This window comes from Cydia splendana, chromosome 27 (genome assembly GCF_910591565.1).
Source record: "Cydia splendana chromosome 27, ilCydSple1.2, whole genome shotgun sequence".
In the NCBI taxonomy this organism is placed as follows: domain Eukaryota; kingdom Metazoa; phylum Arthropoda; class Insecta; order Lepidoptera; family Tortricidae; genus Cydia; species Cydia splendana.
Genome location: NC_085986.1, coordinates 4,431,705 through 4,457,325, shown reverse-complemented (window position 1 = coordinate 4,457,325; position 25,621 = coordinate 4,431,705). Strand labels below are relative to the sequence as shown.

The window sequence follows — 25,621 nt, the reverse complement described above, 5'->3', positions numbered from 1 at the left end:
ATGTTCTGAATAGGACCCACATCAATGGTGTATACACAGTATAAATAACAGAATTTTCCAAACAAATCTCGGTAAGTATGTACAAGTGTATTCTAGAAGCAATTTGTATGCCTTGCATAACATTGTCACCGACGCCCACGTATGGATGCCTTCGCCATATCGGCATCGCATTTAAATCTGTGACGGACGCGCCTTTTTTTGCTGAAGGTCTTTGGTCATGACGTGCATCGCCTTTATAGATGATGGGACCTCATGTAACTGTATAGCCTTAGCATTCCTAGCAAGAAATTAGTCTAGATTAGAGCTATCAGTGGTGAGATTTTTTTTTGCGTTTCTTTTATTTTTTGGCATTTTTATATATGATTTTTTTTGCCACTTTTGTGTTATTCCTACTCAGAATCACGAGCTCTTTCGATTCTAATGGGATAAAAAAATGTCCCAGAGTTTTTCCTATTGTGTCACCATTTCCCCATATATTTTGTATGGCGGTAACAAAAAGGAAAGATTGAAAAATGTATGGAAATTTTAGGACATTTATTTTCTTCTATAAGGATGAAAAGGGCTTGCGATCCTGACTAGAAATAACACAAAAGTGGCAAAAAAGGTCACAATATATAAAAATGGCAAAAAATAAAAGAAACGCTCTTTTCATTATAAAACTTCTGTAAGACTCAGTCACATGTTTTCGCCGCCATTGACTTGATATAAAGTCGGTACATTTCATGCCCCCACCCCACACGCCACGACTTGACATGTTACATTATACGCTACGAGCAACACGGAAGGGAATCGGCATTCGCACTATTTCCCCTCTGCCGAGGTACAAGATCAACTGTGCATGCATGCACACAACTAGCGCGGTGCGTGTTGTGACTCATCCGTACACAATAAAGAGATCGAGGTATGCAAGATTTGTCTTTGACGTGTCATTTTCTATGTATTTGTGTCATCATTACAGATTGGATTTTGTATGTAGTGATTAGAAGTGCGACTTTGTGCACGCAAAGAGAATAGATAGTATAGAGGGGTCCTGTCATAGTAAATTTTGTAATCACAGTAAATTTACTGCCATCTATCAACACACGGCTAAAACTCAAAATGAAAACGTATAAAATTACCAAAAAAATGTATATATGTGGATAAATGATTTTATAATTTTTATATCATTATGACACTGATATCTATGTGTTAAAATTGTTAAATATGAAACGGTGTCGTCACGCCATCTAGCCGAGCATAGGCTGCGTGTGCGCCATCTATCCGAGAATGACTTTTTCTTGATTTCCGAGGCACGTTTTTTCCTTAGACTTTATTCATCTTATACGAAGTTACATATGTCTTTGGTGCACGATTCCCCCCGCAAAACAATGTCGTTTTCCAATTGACATTAAACGCTAAGGACGTGATGATGATGATAAACCGAACACCAAACCAACGTCATCATCACAGTATTGACCATTCCCAAGACTTAACACAAAGAGATAAGGTATAGTTTAGATCAGTGGCCAGTAAACTTCTGTTGTACCATTAAACGCTAAGGCCGTGATGATACTAGCTGATGATATGATAAACCTAACACCAAACCAACGTCATCATCAAATTATTGATCATTTCCAAGCCTTAATACAAAGAGATAAGGTATAGTTTAGATCAGTGGCCAGTAAACTTCTGTTGTACCATTAAACGCTAAGGCCGTGATGATACTAGCTGATGATATGATGAACCTAACACCAAACCAACGTCATCATCACAGTATTAACCATTCCCAACCCTTTATACAAAGAGATAAGGTATAGTTTAGATCAGTGGCCAGTAAACTTCTGTTGTACCATTAAACGCTAAGGCCGTGATGATACTAGCTGATGATATGATGAACCTAACACCAAACCAACGTCATCATCAAAGTATTGATCATTCCCAAGCCTTAATACAAAGAGATAAGGTATAGTTTAGATCAGTGGCCAGTAAACTTCTGTTGTACCATTAAACGCTAAGGCCGTGATGATACTAGCTGATGATATGATGAACCTAACACCAAACCAACGTCATCATCAAAGTATTGATCATTCCCAAGCCTTAATACAAAGAGATAATGTATAGTTTAGATCAGTGGCCAGTAAACTTCTGTTGTACCATTAAACGCTAAGGCCGTGATGATACTAGCTGATGATATGATGAACCTAACACCAAACCAACGTCATCATCACAGTATTAACCATTCCCAACCCTTTATACAAAGAGATAAGGTATAGTTTAGATCAGTGGCCAGTAAACTTCTGTTGTACCATTAAACGCTAAGGCCGTGATGATACTAGCTGATGATATGATGAACCTAACACCAAACCAACGTCATCATCACAGTATTAACCATTCCCAACCCTTTATACAAAGAGATAAGGTATAGTTTAGATCAGTGGCCAGTAAACTTCTGTTGTACCATTAAACGCTAAGGCCGTGATGATACTAGCTGATGATATGATGAACCTAACACCAAACCAACGTCATCATCACAGTATTAACCATTCCCAACCCTTTATACAAAGAGATAAGGTATAGTTTAGATCAGTGGCCAGTAAACTTCTGTTGTACCATTAAACGCTAAGGCCGTGATGATACTAGCTGATGATATGATGAACCTAACACCAAACCAACGTCATCATCAAAGTATTGATCATTCCCAAGCCTTAATACAAAGAGATAAGGTATAGTTTAGATCAGTGGCCAGTAAACTTCTGTTGTACCATTAAACGCTAAGGCCGTGATGATACTAGCTGATGATATGATGAACCTAACACCAAACCAACGTCATCATCAAAGTATTGATCATTCCCAAGCCTTAATACAAAGAGATAAGGTATAGTTTAGATCAGTGGCCAGTAAACTTCTGTTGTACCATTAAACGCTAAGGCCGTGATGATACTAGCTGATGATATGATGAACCTAACACCAAACCAACGTCATCATCAAAGTATTGATCATTCCCAAGCCTTAATACAAAGAGATAAGGTATAGTTTAGATCAGTGGCCAGTAAACTTCTGTTGTACCATTAAACGCTAAGGCCGTGATGATACTAGCTGATGATATGATGAACCTAACACCAAACCAACGTCATCATCAAAGTATTGATCATTCCCAAGCCTTAATACAAAGAGATAAGGTATAGTTTAGATCAGTGGCCAGTAAACTTCTGTTGTACCATTAAACGCTAAGGCCGTGATGATACTAGCTGATGATATGATGAACCTAACACCAAACCAACGTCATCATCAAAGTATTGATCATTCCCAAGCCTTAATACAAAGAGATAAGGTATAGTTTAGATCAGTGGCCAGTAAACTTCAGTTGTACCATTAAACGCTAAGGCCGTGATGATACTAGCTGATGATATGATGAACCTAACACCAAACCAACGTCATCATCACAGTATTAACCATTCCCAACCCTTTATACAAAGAGATAAGGTATAGTTTAGATCAGTGGCCAGTAAACTTCTGTTGTACCATTAAACGCTAAGGCCGTGATGATACTAGCTGATGATATGATGAACCTAACACCAAACCAACGTCATCATCAAAGTATTGATCATTCCCAAGCCTTAATACAAAGAGATAAGGTATAGTTTAGATCAGTGGCCAGTAAACTTCTGTTGTACCATTAAACGCTAAGGCCGTGATGATACTAGCTGATGATATGATGAACCTAACACCAAACCAACGTCATCATCAAAGTATTGATCATTCCCAAGCCTTAATACTAAGAGATAAGGTCTACTTTAGATCAGTGGCCAGTATAAGCTTCCGTCGTACCATTAAACGTTAAGAACCCGCCAAACAGGTGGGCGGCCTTGGCTGACCTTGCCAAGGCTATGGCATCCTTGCGTATAAATGTAGACTACATATATATGAATGGCTATTCCGTGTCTGTAATCTTATCTACCACGGCGTCTTGCTTTCTGCGTTTACGTAGTATTTTAAGAGCATTTTCAGAAAAATGTGTACCAGTTATTCTTTATTCAAACAAGTATAACTCAGTATAAGTATACAGTTAGGTACCTATGCCAACTTGCCAAGACACTTATAGGTACTGTTAATAGATAGTCAGTATCATAACCATGTATATGTCGCAGTCAAAAGTGTGAACTGGTCAAAAGAACTTTTAACCGACAAAAACAGGCAAAACTGCTTTTGACTGAGCATGTTGGTCAAAAGTAGTTTTACCTGAAAATCATTGGTTAATAGTAATTGTGACTGTTACTATCAGTCAAAAGTACTCCCAGAAATAGGTAGGTTAGGGTTATTTTTTTTTTGCTGCGCCCTAAAAACGAAACTGTTCCCAGAGATAGGTAGGTTAGGGTTATTTTTTTTGCTACGCCCTAAAAACGAAACTGCTGCCAGAAATAGGTATGATTTTCAGGTAAAACTACTTTTGACCAACATGCTCAGTCAAAAGCAGTTTTGCCTGTTTTTGTCGGTTAAAAGTTCTTTTGACCAGTTCACACTTTTGACTGCAACATATACACGCTTCGAACTGATCTTAAATTAAACATACCTATATATTACTAAGTTACCTACATAGATAGAGATTACAATAAAATCCTGATATTAAGTTACATAGTAGAAATCCTTTTATTTACTTTTATTACTTTTTTCGAAAAGCCATAAAATTTTGGGTTATTTGTACTCAGAATCAGGAGGACTATCGACTTAAAAAAGAAAACAAGTGTCCGAAAAAGTTGTCAGTTTTGTGACATAACCCATAATATGTTACACAACGAATACCGCAAAAATATCTGACACGATCTTATTTGTAGAGCCATAAGAGCCAGTCACATATTTTTGAGGCCTTCGAAGAGTATATTTATAACATATTATTGCAGGTACATATTTTCCTTGTGTTGGTGTGTTGAAAAATTTTGTGTTTCACTTTCACCCGGTGGCATTTGTTTAACCCTCGTGCCAGTCGTGCCTTACCCTCGCAGCGCACAAGACTCCATTTTTAAATTTTGGAATCTTGCGCTTGCTCGGGTATCAATTTTAGCACAGAGTTTAAACAACAACTTTGCCCCCTTGTAAAACAAATAACTATTGTGCACCTCGGCCGCTCCGATATATATCTGATAGCGACTGAACAACATGGAAAAATGCCGAGATCGAGGAGTTAGTGACCGAACCCAATAGCGTCGGCGAACGAAAGCCCACAACAGACTTCGCTGGTTCGGTCACCTACTCAGAATGGGAGAGGATCGGGCTGTCAAGAAGGCGTTGGGACGACAGACTGGTCGCCGTCCGGTGGATCGGCCCAGGTATCGCTGGGAAGACAGTGTGACGGCGGATCTGCTTCAGCTTCGCGTCAGTAACTGGTAGGAAGTTGCGCAGGATCGGGTCAGGACGCTCTCGTTTCGGAGGCCAAGATTCTCTTTGGATAGCTGAGCTAAAATAGTTAGTTTAGTTAGACTGTACAACATACTTAAACAAATGGCTATGTAAGTATGTAATTACCATTGTGCTCGAAGCGTGCATTTTAATTATCCAAACGTTTATGTAACGATGGAGTAATATTACTACAACGCTGTTGCGAGACGGCACGGTATTCTAATTTTGTGTAACAAAACCTGGGCTTGTTTTATTTTCATACACGTTTATAGCATTAATTGTATGAAAAAGAAACGATTGAAAGGACTGAAAGTAAAAAGAGTAGGTGTCTTTGCCTCAAAACTTTTAATAGTTATTTACGATACAAGTGCCCAAAATAGAAAATTCGCAACGAGTTCAACACGACCGTAAGGGAGTGTTTTAAATCGACACGAGTAGATCATTTGGAGGCGCCATTAAAAAAAATATATAGCCTAAAAGGGCCCACAGATTACCAGTTCGCCGGACGATATCAGCCTGTCAGTTAAACGCAAAAGGTGACAGCTCCGAACAACTGACAGGCTGATCAGTGATATCGTCCGGCGGACTGGTAATCTGTGGGCCCCTTAAGGTCACTATCACAATTCTGGCGAATTCAACGACACCTCATATGCCAAAGAAATAGATCTGAGTACAGTCACCTGCAATAATAATGTTACTCTTTGAAGGCCGCAAATTGTGACAAGCTCTTACGGGTCTACAAATAAGACCGTGTCAGATATTTCGCGGCCTTAGTTGTGTAACATATTATTGCTGGTGACTGTACATACATACGGTCGAAAAAATTACCCTCCTGATGAAGCAGTTGGGTAAAAAATAGAACGATGTGGGATTACGGAGACTGTAGGTACTAGGTACGAATTCAGCTGGTACCTACTTACTCGTAGCTTCATGCTAAAAAGTTTAACAAAAACATAACCCCAGCTTCGGTGCGAAGGTCCATATTAATATTAAATCGTATAAAACATTCAACAAGAAATATGCCGTCTCATAACATTATTATCATAAAAACAGTACCTACTGTATATATGAGAATATTCACATCATTATAGGCTGTAAGGTAATAACAATAAGATGTATATTCGCTTAGACACACAAATATTATATACAGTTGCGTATATACATTTGCCTCTTAGGTACATATCTAATAAGTTTAGTCTCGCATTTTTATGAGGCTTGAATATTTATTTATAGTTAATTTTTATTGTAAGTAATGTATATTTTAGTCTTATGTTAATATAATTTGTATTGTGTTGTGTGTAATATTATGTATACTCTGTGGACCATTGCAGTCTGTAAATAAATGAATGATTATGATGATATTTATTAAGTACCAAGTAGAGCTTCCAATACCGGGATCCCGTCTTATTAAAGGTATTTTTCAATACCGGTATTTTTAAATGCAATACCGGGATCCCGGTATTTTCAAAAACAAGGAAAATTTGTAGTATAAACCATTTATATCCATTAGAATGTTCATATTCGGCTGTATTAAGAAGCTTACTACACGTCAGACGCATCTAAATTGCATCTAGCCCTTATTTTATTATTGAAATAAGATCGTTGCCTGAACGTCAGATAAATATTTGGTGGTTGGTGGTGGATGAATCCTGACAGTGAGAGTGAGATTAATATAGTTAGTTCTTAAAATTTTATCAAAAAAGGAACTGCAGTATGGCAAACTAATTTAGGCGGAAATCATAAAATAAGTTGGCTGGTGGGTTGTTGGACTAAAAATGTGACTGGTAAAGTCAACCAGTTGGATAAAATTATTGTTATTGCCAACCTGGAGTGTGAAATAAAATAAAAAACAGATGGCGACATTGATTGTTTATTGTTCTAAAGGCTTGGCCACACACAGAGCGCGACGCAGCGCCGCGTCCGCGCCGCGTGATGCCGACGCGAAGCCTGGTCAAACAGGGCGCGCGCCGATCGCGCCGGCCTCACGCTCTCAACACGCCCTCAAGGCGCGCGTGAACGCGGCGCGGCCGCGCGGGAACGCGGCGCACCGCTCGCTGCCTACGTCCGATCCTACTGACGTGACCTTGCGCGACGCGGCGGGCCGCCGCGTTCGCTCGGCGCAGCGCTGCGCACGCGCCGCGCGGACGCAATGGGCCGCGCGGCGCGGGGCGCGACAGAAGCGGGGCGTGATACCGGCGGGACGCAGTCTGTTTGACGTCGGTAACCTGTTAGCATGTGCCGCGGTCGCGCGGCGTGGACGCGGCGCTGCGTCGCGCTCTGTATGTGGCCAAGCCTTAAAAGCTTTTAGGACATATCTGGTGTTACAGTAACCCTTTTTAATTCCCCTTTTTCAATAAAACTATAATTTTTTAAGCAATTCATATTCAATACCGGGATCCCGGGATCCCGGTATTGATGAAGACAGTTTCGGTATTAATACCGGTATTGTGAGAAGTCCGGTATTTGGAAGCCCTAGTACCAAGCCACCAAGTGGATGCCGGTAGACTCGGTAGAGGGACTTGGACGTGGAAGTAGCAGTATACCTAGTTAAATAGGTAAAAAATTACAAGAACATACGTTGCTTTCCATCAGAGAAGGGTCCTTATGCTTCATGTGCAATAAAGACCTTTATATCAGAATTTCTGTTGGAATTTCAGATGGAAAGGACCTTAATTGCACTTGAAGCCTATGGACCCTTTTGTGATGGAAAGCCACATATTCCTAAATCAACAAACATATTGCATATTAATCATATTTTTATTTTGTTAACCTATTGTGTGTGCCCCACTGCTGGGCTAAGGCCTCCTCTTTTCCTTTCCAATCCTCGCTGTGCGCTGTGCTGTGCTGTGTGCTGTGGTGTGTGTGTGTGTGTGTGTGTGTGTGTGTGTGTGTGTGTGTGTGTGTGTGTGTGTGTGTGTGAGTGCGTGCGTGCGTGCGTGCGTGTGTGTGTGTGTGTGTGTGTTTCAATTTATTACTGAAACTCAAGGAAAGAATACACGGACCATAAAATGGAAATCCCTTCCGAGAGCCCTATGTTCCTGATGAGGGATAACAGGATATCATCATCATCACAAAGCCCAATCTTAAGTATAGTAGTAGTACTGCTGTGGCGGAACGACCCGAAGTGGATCTTGGCCTCCGACTCCAAAGACCGCCATTATGCTACTCTGTCTAAAGCCGTTTCTGTCAAGTCGACGGCCACTTGGTACTCCAGAGTACGCCCTCCAGACTGCGCGAGCTTCCCCCATCCGGACTACGTGCCCGAGCCATCGGAGTCTAGCGGCTTTCGATTCAATCTTAAGTATAGGAAGTTCAATCCCATTATTCGACCTCTTATCCCCATTATCGTACGTTCATTATTGGAACATTATTAGTGTTATTACCATCATGATTCGCACTTCTGTCATCATTAAGGTCGAGTTATATCACCATCTCCGGACAATCTATTATCAACCATATATCTATATGATTAGAGCTAATATTTAAATGCAGGGTTCTGTATAACATCGTAAGACTTGTATTATATAGATCGATTAAGGGCCTTTATAGATTGCGTTATTTTTGAGTTAGATTTCGAATGCCAGCAGAGTTGCAGACTATCATTTTTTTTGTACATTGTGACCTTTTTTGCCGCTTTTGTGTTATTTCTAGTCAGGATCGCGAGCCCTTTTCATCCTTACAGGAGAAAAAAAGTGTCCTAAAATTTCCATACATTTTTCTTACTTTCCTTTTTGTTACCGCCATACAATGTATATGGGGAAATGGTAACACAATAGGAAAAAGCTCTGGGACATTTTTTTATCCCATTATGATCGAAGCTAGGAGCTCGTGATTCTGAGTAGAAATAACACAAAAGTGGCAAAAAAGGTCACAATATATATAAAAATGGCAAGAAATAAAAGAAACGCTAATATAGTCTCATATTAGTTTAAAATTACTCAATTTCGACTTAATGATTAGAGTCTACAAATTGAGTCTTAAAGGTGAGGATTCAAAAGACTCGAGTCTTAAACTCTTAACCGTATAATAAGCTTGAGCTCGATAAGCAATCGAAAATGCGATCTGTCCAGTTAAAAGCAATTTTAAACTTTGCAACTATAATGATAGAGTACAATCTCGTTTGCGATTCATTCAAAAGTAGAGTTGACTTTAGCAATTATTAAGCTTTTGTGTACCATAGTGTCCATAGTAATGTGCTATTTTAAGCCTTGTTGTTATTAAAGTAGAGTACATTTTTGAATGTATCGTAGTGAAGTTAATTTTCTGTTATGCAATCGTTTCGATTCATTATTAATCCGTTGTTTGATTAAAACTGAGCGTTGGTAGCAACTGATATTGTTTTGATTAACTTGTGTAATGATATTAATGATAAACATTTTATACAAACATTTAACAAAGCAAGATAAATGAGGTTTAAGGCATTCACTGTAGGTTGGCAGTGGCGGGCGTCCATAGAACTTACTTCCCACCTAACTAGTAACTTGAATGAATTGCAACCCCTTATAGCCCCTACAGATATCTAAAAGGCATGGCATAATTAGCTCTGACTTGCCCAATTGGTATGTAAATATGTGGCCTCTGGTAACACAGAAAGCTGTTATTTGTATCGCGTGAAGTCATACTGTAGTCAGGATGGCCAATTGTTAATAAGTTTACTTTAGAAAGGGTATTAAAACCTACAAGACCTACAAGTGCTATAATCCAATAGGTAATCCTAAATATCCTAATAGGCTTTGTCAATGTTAAAGCAACTGACAACTTATGTGTCACCGGGTAAGTCAGAAAGCTGTTATTTTAATCGCATGAGGTCACACTGCAGTCAGGATAACCAATTGATAGGCTGCGCTTCTACCAGAGATGTGCTAAGATGCGTAGCGAGGGATGTATTTGTTAAGAACCAATAGAATCACTTCATTTGTTTTCATCGCTCAGCTTGCAGGGATTCTATTGGTTCTTAAAAACACATCCCTCGCTACGCATCCTCGTACATCTCTGGTTGAAACACAGCCTTAAAATCACAGAAACACACAAGAGGTAAAAATGCTAAAATCCAAGAGTTAGATTAGGCATTGTCAATGTCAAACCAATTGTCATCGACTTAAACACGTATTGTGTCATCGTGTAATACAGAAAGCTGTTATTTCGATCGCGTGAGGTCATGCTGCAGTCAGGATGGCCAATTGATGTGGGCTGAGATGCGACTCATTTTCAAATTATGAATATTGTGAGCTATTGTATGTATAGTCCGACAAGAAATTGTAGAAAACAATTGAGGGCGCCACTTCCTATAACTGTCACATTTTTGACGTAAAATGCTTTAACATGGCAACAATATATGTAATTAATTTATGTAGTATGGAATTTTTTTTGATCCATTTTATTTAATGTATATTATTTTATGTCGCACTATATGTCTAATAAGAATAAGTAAATGTCAGGTTTTTCCTTACTCAAGAATGTAACATCAGTAACATCATAGAATTAGCTTATTTCCGTAATTCCGTATCAATACCACCTCAAAACGAGGAAGCCTAAATCCTAAAAGCTTATATTAACATATATATTAAAGATTAGAAACCCTGATCTTAACCATTATGTAACTTTCGTAGTGCCTGAGCCAAGTAATTTACATACATACATACATAATTTTTTTCTGGAATAACATACTAATTTAACTTGAAGGAAAGGTGAAGGGTACTGGCAGTGGGGAGACACTCCTGACTTCGGCCAAACCGACTCCGTTCGGCTCAGCATTGCTCCGAGCAATTATTAGGGTTGGCACTACTTGACGTCCTTTTCCGTGCACGACCACAGATAAGATAATCACCTGAATTTTGACAACCCTAAATAGCCGAAAGGGATAATGCCATACATTAGAAAGGGACAGAATGATTCGCCCCTGAATCGCTGACAAACTTCGGTTTTGTAGGAAGTTCCCTTTCTGTACGGTAGTACTATTATTTTTTTCTGTGGTACTGGAAGGGGACTATGGCGTCTGTAGAACTGGATTCAACCCGGCTTGTTTTGAGAGAAATTGGCAGATTGGTCTTAACCGTTTTCCACTTTCCAGGTCGCACCAATCTACGAAGTTTTCCCAAAAAATCCAAATATATTCCAATTAAACCAGCTTTGATGATTCATTAGAAGACAATCTAATTTCAACCTTAAATCGGAATGCTAAAGTTGAAATTCTATTGGTGCGTATCTGGTCGATAAATCGTACTATGCCTGTACGGAAATGATGATCGTTTTTGTCTACGTGACAGCATGATAAAACGGTGTCCATCACTTTCTATCCCACGGTGTTAAAAAGTGACAGTTATATTATCACGTGAATAAAGATGGATAAAGCCATCCATACGCCGGCTGGGAAAAGGGTTAAGAGGCAAATAAAGTGGCTACTTATCGCAGTAGGACAATTTTTTAAACTTTAAATCGTTAGTATAATATAGGTATATTGTCTACAGATTTGTATCCAATGACGTAATGATTAATGAAGCCATACGATAAATACGGACTGTGGGCGCAGCACGGTTCCATTTTTATCGTCTATCACTATGCGCGTCCCTTTCGCACTTACGTACTTGTTAGAACGTGACAGGCATGGTGACAAGGGATAAAAACGCGACCGTGCTAAGCCGCCTGGACTCTTTCCTCCGCGGTTTTTGACCATAAATCAATTATTTTTTTCACCACTTGAGGCCTGTGACAGGGGAGTACTCTCTTTTCTTGAAGGTTTGAAGGTCGTATCGGTCCGGAAAAACCGCAGGCGACAGTTCATTCCACAGTTTATCCGTGCGAGGTAGGAAGTTTCTGGAGAGATGCACAGTTGAGGACTGCCAACCATCTAAGTATTCTAAGTGATGAAGATAGATATGTTATCTCGTAGAGCGATGGCGGAAAGAAAGTATAAGGAAGGCATAACCCGCATAACGATTTATTATATGTATTTACATTGCCTTATATTCCTTTGTCTTTTCTTTAGACTAGTGGTTATTACCTATTCATTACAATATTTACGTAATAAACGTGCCTTTTAATGACCTAACTATAGTCGTCAGCGTTATGTTTTTACGATCAACGATAAACCATATCAGTTGTGCTCTTAACGCATTTTTTTAATACATTAACACTCTTAACTGACCCAATGTAGACCTTATATCTTTACGATAAGGTTCACAATTAAACTGTGTAAATGATTGTACATTTTACGCCGTCACGCTACTTGGCTTTATTTTTACCTGGCATCTTATTTCGCGAACTAAAATCAATACACTTCGCAAACTCTTATCTCTGAAAATATCTACATACCAATCTAGACTTTATACTGTCACTTTAAAGGTCAATTTTAAAGGATCCATAAACTATTATACAGTGTTTTGTGCAGTTTAAAATAACTTTCGCACTCTCGTATTTTTCATATCGCTGTGCTTGGAATTAGACTTTATTGTGAAAACTTAAAGTTCAATATTCTTTGACTATAAGTAGAGATTATAATGAGCTTTGTACAGTTGTGTAAAATACGATCTATTTGGTATGTGGAGCGATAATACTTTTTTAATAAAAAAAGAGCTTAAATACTTTTAAATTTTAAGACAGATAAGTCTTTTCTAGCTGGGGTCAAATATTGAATAGATAATTGGAAATGGAATTTAGTGATTAGTTTGACCAACATTCGAATAAAAGATCGCACTTTTAGATTCGTTCACTTTTCTGGATATTCAGGATAGAGGCAAAGTTTTTTGTGTATAGCTTAGTATAGATTAATTTATTAAAAGCTGGCGCGGATTTTATAAAAGAATATTGTCAGTTTAATACAAGTTAAACACTGACATGAGTGATGGATAATTATATGTATACAATATTTTTCACGTCATATAAAGTGCTCATGTGGGGTTAATTAATCTAAGTCTGGGGGCTTAGCCAAGATTACAATCGTACTTCGACAAGCGTCAAACAAAAAGTAAAAATGTAGCGAGATGGCAGATGCTCCGTCACGTGATCATCTTCAATAGTATGATTAGGGCATGCTCCCGGGAATTCCCGGTTCTCATATTCCCGGGAATTCCCGGGAATTTCATAGTGTCAAAAGAACCGGTACTGAAGACCCGGTACCGGTACTTCCCGGTTCTCAATATATGACTATTTATTCCCATTTCAATAGTAGTAATGTTTTAGTACTTTAGCTCGGGACATTATATAACATTTAATAATGGTGCTATGAAACGGGGGACTCCTATAACCCGACAAACTAACCTAGTAAAGTAGACATTCGTGCAGGCAGGCCGTGCCGTCATATAGATAGTGCTGAATGCATCGACTACGCTACGGCCGTGTGGCTCGGCCCAGGCGGAGGCAGTGTGCCGGTTAATTTGGTAAAATAGGTTGGAACGCCAATTAAGTGTTTGTTTACAATAATATAAGTCATTTATTAATTCTTATGCAATGATTTATATAAAAATAAGTCATTCATAAAGATTGTACGCCAACACAAACAATTTCTTAAAAGTAATCAAAAGATGCCTTGAGAACCGGGAAGAACCGGGAATCCCGGTTCCGGCCATGCCCAGAACCGGGAAATGAAATTCTTGGTACCGGGACCGGTACTGCATGCCCTGAGTATGATGATGTATTTGAAATGACAAGCTTCGATCAGCGTTTTCTATTTCTACCAACGATTGTCACTTGGCTAGGCCCCCTCACATTGGCAAGCGACAGAGTGTAACAGTGTCATCATAAACATCAAATTCTTATAGGAATATTTTTAGTGTCCGACCGAAACATGTTTTTTTGCCGAAACCGAAACCGAAACCGAATGTTCGGCTTTGGCTCTAGTTTCGGCCGAAACCGAAACCGAAACCGAACCTTTTGTAGACTTGATAAAATCGTTGAAAAAATGTCATAAAACCGCTTTTACACAAATATTATGGGGCTGTCAACACCCAATGTCCTTGAAATTGATGTTAAGCAGTTTTTTAAGAAAATTACTAGAGTTAGACCAAGATAATTCTGCAACGATTTTGATAACACACGCAGTGCGAGTGTTATTTAAACGTCAAAATTTCTATGAAATTATGACGTATAAATAACATTTGCACTAGTAGCACTGCGTATGCTATCAAAATCATTGCAGAATTTTCTTGGTCTAACTCTATTCATTCACCAGTCAAGCTAACATGTAGATCAGATACAGGGTCAACCAAAAAGCAACCGAAAACGCGAGCGCAGCGAGCGCGAAATTTTTTGTTAACAATATCGCAAGGGAAGTAACGGGAGTGGAAAACCGAGAAAAAGGTGGATGGACTGTGTGAGAGATGTTATGAAACGAACGCAAGTGAATGATGAGATGACGGGCGAGAGAGAGGTATGGAAGAAAAAGACATGCTGCGCCGACCCCAAATGAATGGGATAAGGGCAAGTGAATGATGATAATCGTAAGGCCGGGTACCGATCTTCACCTGGGCCTAAAAGTCCGAAGTGCCCCAGTGAGGCGAACTTTCATGCGAAGTAAAAGCCGTGCTTCAGGCTTCAGGATAAGTAGTTGAGCACAGACTCCAACCAATGTCCATTGTATTAAAAAGCGAGACGCGCAGGCCGAGCATGGCGCAGCGAGGTGAACGGCTAAGTTGAAGTAGAGGACATGTGGAACACAAACCAAATGGTAAATTGAGGTAAAAAGTGAGGCTAAGGTCGAGCATTCGTATGAAAAACTGCACTGGGGACACTTTTAAGGGTTTTATCTTCGTTTTATTCAATAGTCAGAAAATCAACTTTGCAGTACTACTTGAGCGTAGCCTTTAGCCTCGCTTAAAATTTGCCATTAGAGGTAGATAGGAAAGTGACTGAATAAGAGCGAAAAAGACATCGTTCGACTCGGGCCGAGCTGATACTCGGCCAACGGTTACGTGCGATAGTGCTATCTCATTCACTCCGATACAATGTGTGCGATAGACAGTGTGCGCGTTATAGGTATTGACAGCCTCATAAGACTGCGTCGACCGTCCAGTGGCGCCCTCATTGGTGGAATTGTGTTTTATAATATACCTATACATGAATCAGTAAATGTAGGTTATTACTATTGTTGTCCTACTTATTCCCCAACTTTTGGTCTTTGTCCGAAGTGCCATTTCGTAAGTTTCGGCCCGGCCGAAAGGTTCGGCCGTTTTTTGGCCGAAACCGAAACTACAGCCGAAACATGATTTTTTGGCCGAAACTGGCCGAAACCGAAACCGAAACCGAACCTTCGGTCGGACACTAAATATTTTAAATACTCCATATAGATTCCACACCGACAACACATGTGAATTTTATTAAGTAAGGAATCTTAGTAAAATTCACATGTGTTTATAAGCATCTCTCCCTTTCTTACCTCGTACGCGGGAGCGAGCAGGCTGTCCCGCACGGCGGGCGCGCTGTTCCTTGGACCGATGTACGCCATGTTGGCATCTTACGCAATTGCACTGCACATCCAAAACACCGTGTATGCACTTATTTTATCACTGGATTTGTGGACACTATATCACTGATCGGTTTTCACTTCACTTCTAGGCTGTTATTACATTTTGTCATGCGTTTTGACACTTGACTAAAATTATCACCTTTGTAGTTTTCTGAGACTTGGCCGTACAAATCATTTTCACAAAAATTTATAATGGAATATTATTCGTTTCTAACAAACACAAATTTCAAGACATAATCCAAGACTAACGAATTTCAATGGCATTTTTGTAGACGTTTATATTATAATCTTATACCTTTGAAGCGCTGGTGGCCCGGCGGTAAGAGCGTGCGACTAACAATCCGGAGGTCGCGGGTTCAAACCCCGGCTCGTACCAATGAGTTTTTCGGAACTTATGTACGAAATATCATTTGATATTTACTGGTCGCTTTTCGGTGAAGGAAAACATCGTGAGGAAACCGGACTAATCCCAATAAGGTCTAGTTTACCCTCTGGGTTGGATGGTCAGATGGCAGTCGCTTCCGTAAAAACTAGTGCCTACGCCAATTCTCGGGATTAGTTGCCAAGCGGACCCCAGGCTTCCATGAGCCGTGGAAGAATGCCGGGATAACGCGAGGAAGAAGAAGTTTATAATCTTATACCTTTAAACGAGAAATTCTTGTATTTGTGACGTTCCACGGGAAAAGGTACCTTATGAGGGTTTCTAGTTTCGGAGATATTAAATGTGACGTTCCACGGGAAAAGGTACCTTATGAGGGTTTCTAGTTTCGGAGATATTAAATGTTTTGTAAAGAGGTGAAAAAATGCTCAATTTTTTTTTATTGTGTGATCTGAAACCTTAATGCGTAACGTTTGTTTACCTGTTTTTATTTTTGTTATAAGTTAGTTATAAGCCTAGTAATGTCGTCTCAGAGTTTAGTAGAAAAGGTACCTTATGGAAAAAAGATTCAAAATTCCCAAAAAAACTAGTCAATACGGGAAAAGAAGTTTGGTAGAGAACTGTATTAGCATTCTGCAAAACTAATTTGATAATTTCAGTTCTGGTTGGGGCGCCTCGCAAATATTATAACCGTACATAGACCGACATCACAAATCCAAGTAGACTGCTATTATACCAAAGTTACTCTCGTCAAGTCTTTCTTAACTAGAATAATCTTCATTTGGTTTGGTCGCATGCAGTAAATCAGCCATTGGTTTGCTGAAAAATGCCAATACCCGACGCATTACCTTATGGAATATCTGAGGTCATTGAACCTCAATGCCGCTTATTATCTTCAATAGCAACCGAAATATATTATTGATAAGAAATAGACGATTTATACCATCTTAACCCCAAAATATTATTAGTTTATCCTAACTGTTCCATCATCATCATGCCTCATCATGTAACTTGACCACAAGGTACCTTTTCATTACATACAAATTATTGGTCTTTTTTAAGATTATTATGACGAAGAACTAATTAAATTGGGGGCAGTTTAATGTAAATTAATATTTTCTATTCATAAAAGATAAACTATAATATGATTGATATTTTGTAGTGATGTATTATTAGATTTATTTCCATAAGGTACCTTTTCGTAAATGTATGGAGCAAATACTGTTATTGTTATGTAAGTTTAAAGTGGCATAAGGGGTTAAATATAGTATTTAGTTGGGGTTTTAGGATTTATTTCATTTGAATGACAGAATTTCTTTCATATGTGCTCAGAAAAATTGATTGTGTGTCACATTAAAAGTAAAAATATTCAATTTTGTGATTTTATATGAAAAAGTCAGAAAATACATTTTCACCTCTAAATTGGTATTGTTTTTTGCTTAAACTGTCTGTCAGTGTCGTTTTCTAATAGATAAAATTTAAATCTTGAGAGCTCATTGCAATCAATCGTGAAAATGAAATAAAACTTTATTTTCAAGAGATTGGTTAGTATACACATAAATCAGTCGATATCAAAAGTTTCTATTTGCATTACAGAACAAGTCGCAATATTTTTTTAATCTCAGATATTAATATAAGGCATTATAACTTGTAGTCAACTATGTAACTTACTTCAGGAACATAGTTTTTTAGGCGGCTAAACTTAAAACTTCTCTATCGTAAAGTTGCTCATTTCACAACATTATTTTCAAAAAATCATATCTCTGTAACTACGCAACCTAGAAGGTTGATCTTTTGTGTTATCGATAGCTTATTTATTGTAGATTACTGGGGTATGCATAACTCCATACCCGCCATAAGGTACCTTTGACCGTGGGACGTCACAAATGTTTTGTAAAGAGGTGAAAAAATGCTCAATTTTTTTTTATTGTGTGATCTGAAACCTTAATGCCTAACGTTTGTTTACCTGTTTTTATTTTTGTTATAAGTTAGTTATAAGCCTAGTAATGTCGTCTCAGAGTTTAGTAGAAAAGGTACCTTATGGAAAAAAGATTGAAAATTCCCAAAAAAACTAGTCAATACGGGAAAAGAAGTTTGGTAGAGAACTGTATTAGCATTCTGCAAAACTAATTTGATAATTTCAGTTCTGGTTGGGGCGCCTCGCAAATATTATAACCGTACATAGACCGACATCACAAATCCAAGTAGACTGCTACTATACCAAAGTTACTCTCGTCAAGTCTTTCTTAACTAGAATAATCTTCATTTGGTTTGGTCGCATGCAGTAAATCAGCCATTGGTTTGCTGAAAAATGCCAATACCCGACGCATTACCTTAAGGAATATCTGAGGTCATTGAACCTCAATGCCGCTTATCTTCAATAGCAACCGAAATATATTATTGATAAGAAATAGACGATTTATACCATCTTAACCCCAAAATATTATTAGTTTATCCTAACTGTTCCATCATCATGCCTCATCATGTAACTTGACCACAAGGTACCTTTTCATTACATACAAATTATTGGTCTTTTTTAAGATTATTATGACGAAGAACTAATTAAATTGGGGGCAGTTTAATGTAAATTAATATTTTCTATTCATAAAAGATAAACTATAATATGATTGATATTTTGTAGTGATGTATTATTAGATTTATTTCCATAAGGTACCTTTTCGTAAATGTATGGAGCAAATACTGTTATTGTTATGTAAGTTTAAAGTGGCATAAGGGGTTAAATATAGTATTTAGTTGGGGTTTTAGGATTTATTTCATTTGAATGACAGAATTTCTTTCATATGTGCTCAGAAAAATTGATTGTGTGTCACATTAAAAGTAAAAATATTCAATTTTGTGATTTTATATGAAAAAGTCAGAAAATACATTTTCACCTCTAAATCGGTATTGTTTTTTGCTTAAACTGTCTGTCAGTGTCGTTTTCTAATAGATAAAATTTAAATCTTGAGAGCTCATTGCAATCAATCGTGAAAATGAAATAAAACTTTATTTTCAAGAGATTGGTTAGTATACACATAAATCAGTCGATATCAAAAGTTTCTATTTGCATTACAGAACAAGTCGCAATATTTTTTTAATCTCAGATATATAAGGCATTATTATTTGTAGTCAACTATGTAACTTACTTCAGGAACATAGTTTTTTAGGCGGCTAAACTTAAAACTTCTCTATCGTAAAGTTGCTCATTTCACAACATTATTTTCAAAAAATCATATCTCTGTAACTACGCAACCTAGAAGGTTGATCTTTTGTGTTATCGATAGCTTATTTATTGTAGATTACTGGGGTATGCATAACTCCATACCCGCCATAAGGTACCTTTGACCGTGGGACGTCACATTTATATTTGAGTCGCTTAACTTCGAACTCGGGTAAATCCATCTGTCAGATTATGCGATTATGGTATTAAGAAAAGGTAATAGGGTAGATATTTGCTGAGAGGGTCGAATGGATTTACCCGAGTTTGAAGTTAAGCGACACATTATTTATTTACTTATTTATTTACTTTATATTTCGGCAATCTCGGAAACGGCTCTAAAGATTTCGAATATTTCGATGAAATTTGCTATATGGGGGTTTTCGGGGGCGAAAAATCGATCTAGCTAGCTCTTATCTCTGGGAAAACGCGCATTCTTGAGTTTTTGTGTTTTCCGAGCAAACCTCGGTCTCCCAGATATTATTACATTACCTAGATAGGTAGGTATATGGGGCATTATCTATAAAAAGGGACCTTATTGACGATGGCGCTTACGCCCCATAGCGTCGCGCGGCATTGAATTTATATCGAAGCATCGTTAATAATGGCGGAAGCGCCATCGACAATAACGTCCCTTTTCATAGATAACGTCACATATATTTTTGTAAACAGTCAATGTGACGACATCTTTACATATAGGTATTTCGTTTCGGTGCAATGTCGCACTCGCAGATCGGAATCTCGTTCGCGACAAAAACCGTGGGATAGTTAAACTAACACTGTCGCTGTAGAAAGAGAAAGCGAATGTCGGCGCGAATTTCATACTCGATATGAGATCTGTCGACTTTCATATGCCACCGGCGTATTTCGAAAACCCCAATGGCGATACAGTCGCCAATCGCCATCAGATATATCGGCGCGGCCATCAGATAGATCCCCGAAATATATAAATAAATAAATATATACAGGGTGGCCAAAAAATAAGTGCATTCCCGTTGGGAGGATTTAGGATAATAATTAGTGATGTACCGACTATTGATTTGGCCGACTAATCGGCGCTCGGATGGCCGATTAGTCGGCCGACTAGTCGGCTAGTAGGCCAAATGATTAGTTTCGTCTGAGTTCGGTTCAGATCACTTAAAAAACAATCGTTTATTTTCCCCCTTCGTCGCGCTATTCATCATATTAAAAAATAAAACAAATAAAAAAATCCTAAGGCTATTCATACGACAACCGGACAATCGGACATAAGAAAGCGACCACACGGTCAATAATTCGAACAAAAGTTTTCGTAAGCACCCTAATATGAATTCGGGTAAAATAAGTGAAAACTTTATGGTAAATATTTGCTGTTTATTTCTTTTTGCTCTGATTGTCTGTAACTTATAAAGTGCCGACTAATTTTTGCCGACTAGTCGCCGACTAATCGCCGATTACAAATGAGGCCGGATAGTCGGCTTTCCCCTTTATAGTCGGCGACTGGTCGGTACATCCCTAATAATAATGCATTTGATCTGAAGAAGTGGCAGGTAGCGAAAAACATAAGTTAATTATGAAATGATGATAATGATAATTCGACCTTGTGCAAAGTTACTTAACAGAGCGGTAACAGCGCGGTAATACATTTAAGAATCATTATAGTATAATACACTTTTTTCAACCCAGTTTACAAAAACGCACATTACTGTTGGATATACTTGTGTCTTACATCCTTTATATAATGCGAGTATGTTTCTTAGTTATTTTTCTAGAAATATACAGGTTATTGACTTGAATTGACTAGCTCTAATGAGCAAATAATGAGCTCAAATGACTATTTACGACTAGTCTAGAGTTTATATGTGGGTATATTTGTAACATATGATCCATTGTAACATATAACCACTTAGCCGACTTAAGACAATGACATATTATGATATTATCTTATAGATTCGTTTTTATGACACCGGTGACATGTAGCCTACAATGACTTATAATCGACTTCTAAAGAGGTTTTTGAGGGGGTATTTTTAGAAAAAAAAACCGTCACCTAACGTGTTTTATCTATATTATACCTCATCATCATCATCACTTAAGAGCTTATCATTTCTTTCTTGTGCCAGTCTTTTAATTTCCTCATACGACGCTTTTTTTTATTAGGCTGAGATATGTAATTCTAGGTTTCCCTTCTTCTCTTGTCTTTTCAATCCTACTATACCTACTCCTAGTAAATTGTAAGAATACCTATCGTGTGTATACTGTATACCTACATGTAAAGAAGATACTCAGATAACTATAAATAAAGGTTTATTTACCTACCCAGCGATGTTACAAGGCATTTACATACTTCGCACGTTTTGCTCAGCATGTTTTACATAATGCTACGTTTATGGTAAGCTATGTGTGTATAATAAATAACGCTTGTTTATGCCATAATTTTAATATTGAGGTTCGTTCATATGTTAAGCCCGTTAACATTATGTATAAAAATATTAGAGATTTGAATGATTCTCTTGCACAGTATAAGTGTTCTATTTTAGCGTAATATATCTATTTAATTTTATTTGGCTTCTTTTTGACACTATTATTGTATGAAACTCTGGACCAAATTATAACTATTTTGACATCTCTCTTTATTTATACACCTAATTTAAGCAATCGAATTTATGTGTTAACTGTTGGTAATGTATTATTTCTTGATCTCTTTTTGTCTGTTTTTGTTACTGTTTTTTTTTATGTTTTTATGTGATATTTTATTATTGTATTTGCATGGCTTTTGTCTATATTAGCAAATAAAGAACTGAATACTGAATACTGAATAATAAATAGACGAGATTTACCATATTTTTTTGAATATAGAGAAGTGAAATTGCCCAAGCGGTCAATTTATTTTAAAATCGTAATCTGGGATGCCCGAAAATAATTAATTCAATTGTTTAAATGTTATCTTTGGCAAAACAAATTTATAGATAAATTTATTTTAAAGATGAACCAATAAAATCCAATTAAACAATAAATCTGACGTTACACCGATCTGCGACGTATCGACGCGTGCGCAATACAAAGTCAATTAGAGACAGACGCCATCTTTTGTTTTAAAGATTAACTAATTTAAATCGGAACGGATTTCAATCTTCTCAAGGCAGAGGTGTAGGGTTAGAGCCGGAGCTTATTTGACGTTCGGATTGTAATATGCCTACTTGAATAATATACTATCGTTGTCTTTAATAAAATCCAATTAATCAATAAATCTGACGTTACACCGATCTGCGACGTATCGACGCGTGCGCAATAGAAAGTCAATTAGAGCGGAGAAAGTGCAGGGCCCGCCCTGCGCCGGCGCGGGGGCACGCCACATCTCGTGCCTGGAGCTAGTTTTAGACGACTACATGCCTAACGGCCTGGCCACGACATTGAATAGAATAGAATAGAATAGAGTAGAATAGTATTTTTTCGTAAGCACAAACAATCGAGACAATACATAATAAAAGAGAAAACACAAAATAGGATTAAAGTGCCACGAAATGGCCCCATCTCAGCATGTTGCTGGTGGCTTCCAGCGCTGATCTTCCGATGAGACCATCAAGTGAGAAGAATCACGGAAGACGGAATCATTGCGCGAATGGCTTCGGCTAAGGCGGCAACCATAGGTTGGAGCGAGACACGGCGATCGAACCTTTTGTTCCTGGTAGTTTTCGCCTTAGCCGTGGCCCAGTCGCGCAATGTCGTGGCCAGGCCGTGAGGTCTACGGTTGCACGGTTATTTTATTTTGAAATTTCAAGTTCAAATATTTCACGCAAATACCGCCAAGACCGTCTTTGATCTTGGTCTTTGGTTGATGCCGAATGTATCTTACTGTCTCTGTCATGTATGTTTTGAGATTTAACCAAGCAGAAAGTCAGATCTCGTGCCTGGAGCTAGCTTTTGACGACTTGCATGGTCTCAGAGTTAAATTTCATGTGAATACCGCCGAGACAAGACAGAGGAGCTGAATTAGCTCCAACTTGGTCTACTCTACAGGCACAGAATATAAGTCTACAACTACAAACATGTTTAAATCAACGATTCAGAGCAGCGCTTATGTAAAGTGGATGTAGTCTTGCTATGCCATATGTTTTTAGTCAGGTGCGTACCGTATCTACAGCTATTATTCCTTAGACAACATCCTAGTATTCCTAGTCCTATTGTACCTACAGACTGTTATCGCAAATTTTCGCTCCAGCGAGCGCTGGCACTACACCTCCATTGTTTCTGAAGAATCGAAATGTTCGCTAAAACTGTTTCACGCCGTTGAGTTTTGCTTTGTCGTACCAACAACATACAACTGATCATAGATAGACCTTATGCGCTTACAATAAGATTCACCACTAGTCACAGAGTTTGTGTACGATCGTACGCTTTTAGGCTTTTGACCTGTTTGACTCCCGGTTAATGAGTTTCAGCTGAGTGGGAAATGCGGAGGTTCTTGACGAGAAATACATTTTGAGGACTTGGGAAAGTACTTGAAGTTAAGTCATCCTTAGGCTGCCTTATAAAAGCTATATATATATCGTGTAATAGCTAAATATGTGGGAGACCGACCTTTGCTCGGAAAACATATGAAAACTCAAAAATGCGCGTTTTCTCAGAGATAAGTCCTAGATCGATTTTTCGCCTTCAAAAACCTCTATATAACAAATTTCATCCAAATCGTTAGAGCCGTTTCCGAAATCACCAAAATATATAAATAATCAAGAATTGCTCGTTTAAAGGTATTAGATAAGTTATATTCTCTTGTTTCAGAAACTTAAAAACTATCCATTAGAAAATGAAAACTTCCAGGCTCCAATTTCACCACGGTGACAGATGCGACAATTGTAAAACATCACTGTTGCTGACGTCACAGGCATCCATGGGCTACGGTTACCGCTTACCATCGGGCGGGCCGTATTCCTGTTTGCCACCATCATTGTTTTATTAAATAAACTTTATTATATCGGAAAAAAACACATATTTCTCTTGCTAAGTTTATGACAATTGTCACAAGAAACACTACAATTGTCACGAAATTCCGACGTATAACTCATTACCTGTCAAGAATTACCTACAATTCTTCTAAATCTTGACAATTGTCAGAAACTTCGCAAAAGAAATATCTGTTTTTTTTTCCGATATAATAAAGTTTTTTTAAATAATACAATGATGGTGGCAAACAGGAATACGGCCCGCCCGATGGTAAGTGGTAACCGTAGCCCATGGATGCCTGTGACGTCAGCAACAGTGATTTTACAATTGTCGCACCTGTCACCGTGGTGAAATTGGGGCCAGGAAGCTACTATTAAACCCTTTGAAGTTATTTAGGAGTTTCTGAGAACTTTACCAAATTTTTGTAAAATTTTTGCACCTTTAAATAATATGTAAAGTGTACAGTCACCACGCGGTACTGTTATGCTGCCATTTAGGGTTCTTGCTAAATTGGAAATTCTATAGCGTAAGTATTGAACAACCAATTTAGCTAGGACCCTAAATAGCGCAACAATCGCGGAGCGTGATGGTACGACATGCAAACGCGAAATTACAATTTGCTATTAATAGTTATTTGTTTTACAAGGGGGCGAATTGTTGTTTAGCCGCTCGTGCTAATATTGATATCCAAGCAAGCGAAAGATTCCAAAATTGAACCACGAGCGTAGCGAGTGGTTCGAAAAATGGAATCTTGAGCGTTGCGAGGGTTTCAAAGCACGAGGGTTAAACAAAATTTGCCCCCGAGTGAAACACAAAATTTTTCACCACACCAACCCGAAGCAAACATTAAATGTAAAATATCAAACAACAAACCAAATCTAATCCAAATGAATGTTTTTCAATATTTATCATCCAAAATCATCATTTAAAAGTCAATTCTACCAGCAAACATAAGAAAACAACTCAAAATTTGCATTTGATTACTTTGCCTCACATGTGAATAAAATGCAACTTTGCTATCAGTTTTTGAAGTGCAAAGTAAGCCTTTCCGAGCTGGTGTGGTGAAAAATATTTTATAATATAGCTTTTCGGTGTAGGTAGGTAAATGTAAAGACATAGTAAGGAAAACCCTAGAGGCAAAGTTGTTCGGCGAATTATGCTGATAATAAATAGGATATTACGGGAAAACCTTTGTCCGAACCAATCCGATTCGCATTTCCCGAGTTCTTCTACAAAACCGAGAGTGCGATCGAACGCACATCCAACGCTA

General features: G+C 38.1%; 1 protein-coding gene across 3 annotated transcripts in view; it reads right to left on the bottom strand.

Moving 5' to 3' along the window:
• The window catches only part of LOC134803697 (mitogen-activated protein kinase-binding protein 1), a 140,847-nt gene that overhangs the window by 89,409 nt on the left and 25,817 nt on the right, over positions 1-25,621 (bottom strand). Inside the window, exon 1 of one of the 3 annotated variants that reach the window (XM_063776488.1) lies at positions 15,743-15,883. The exons of the other annotated variants lie outside the window; for them this stretch is intronic. Coding sequence (XP_063632558.1) covers positions 15,743-15,811 — 69 coding nt within the window. The 5' untranslated portion in view covers positions 15,812-15,883. Of the gene's footprint in view, positions 1-15,742; positions 15,884-25,621 lie in introns of those variants that run through there. 3 annotated transcript variants of the gene reach the window in all.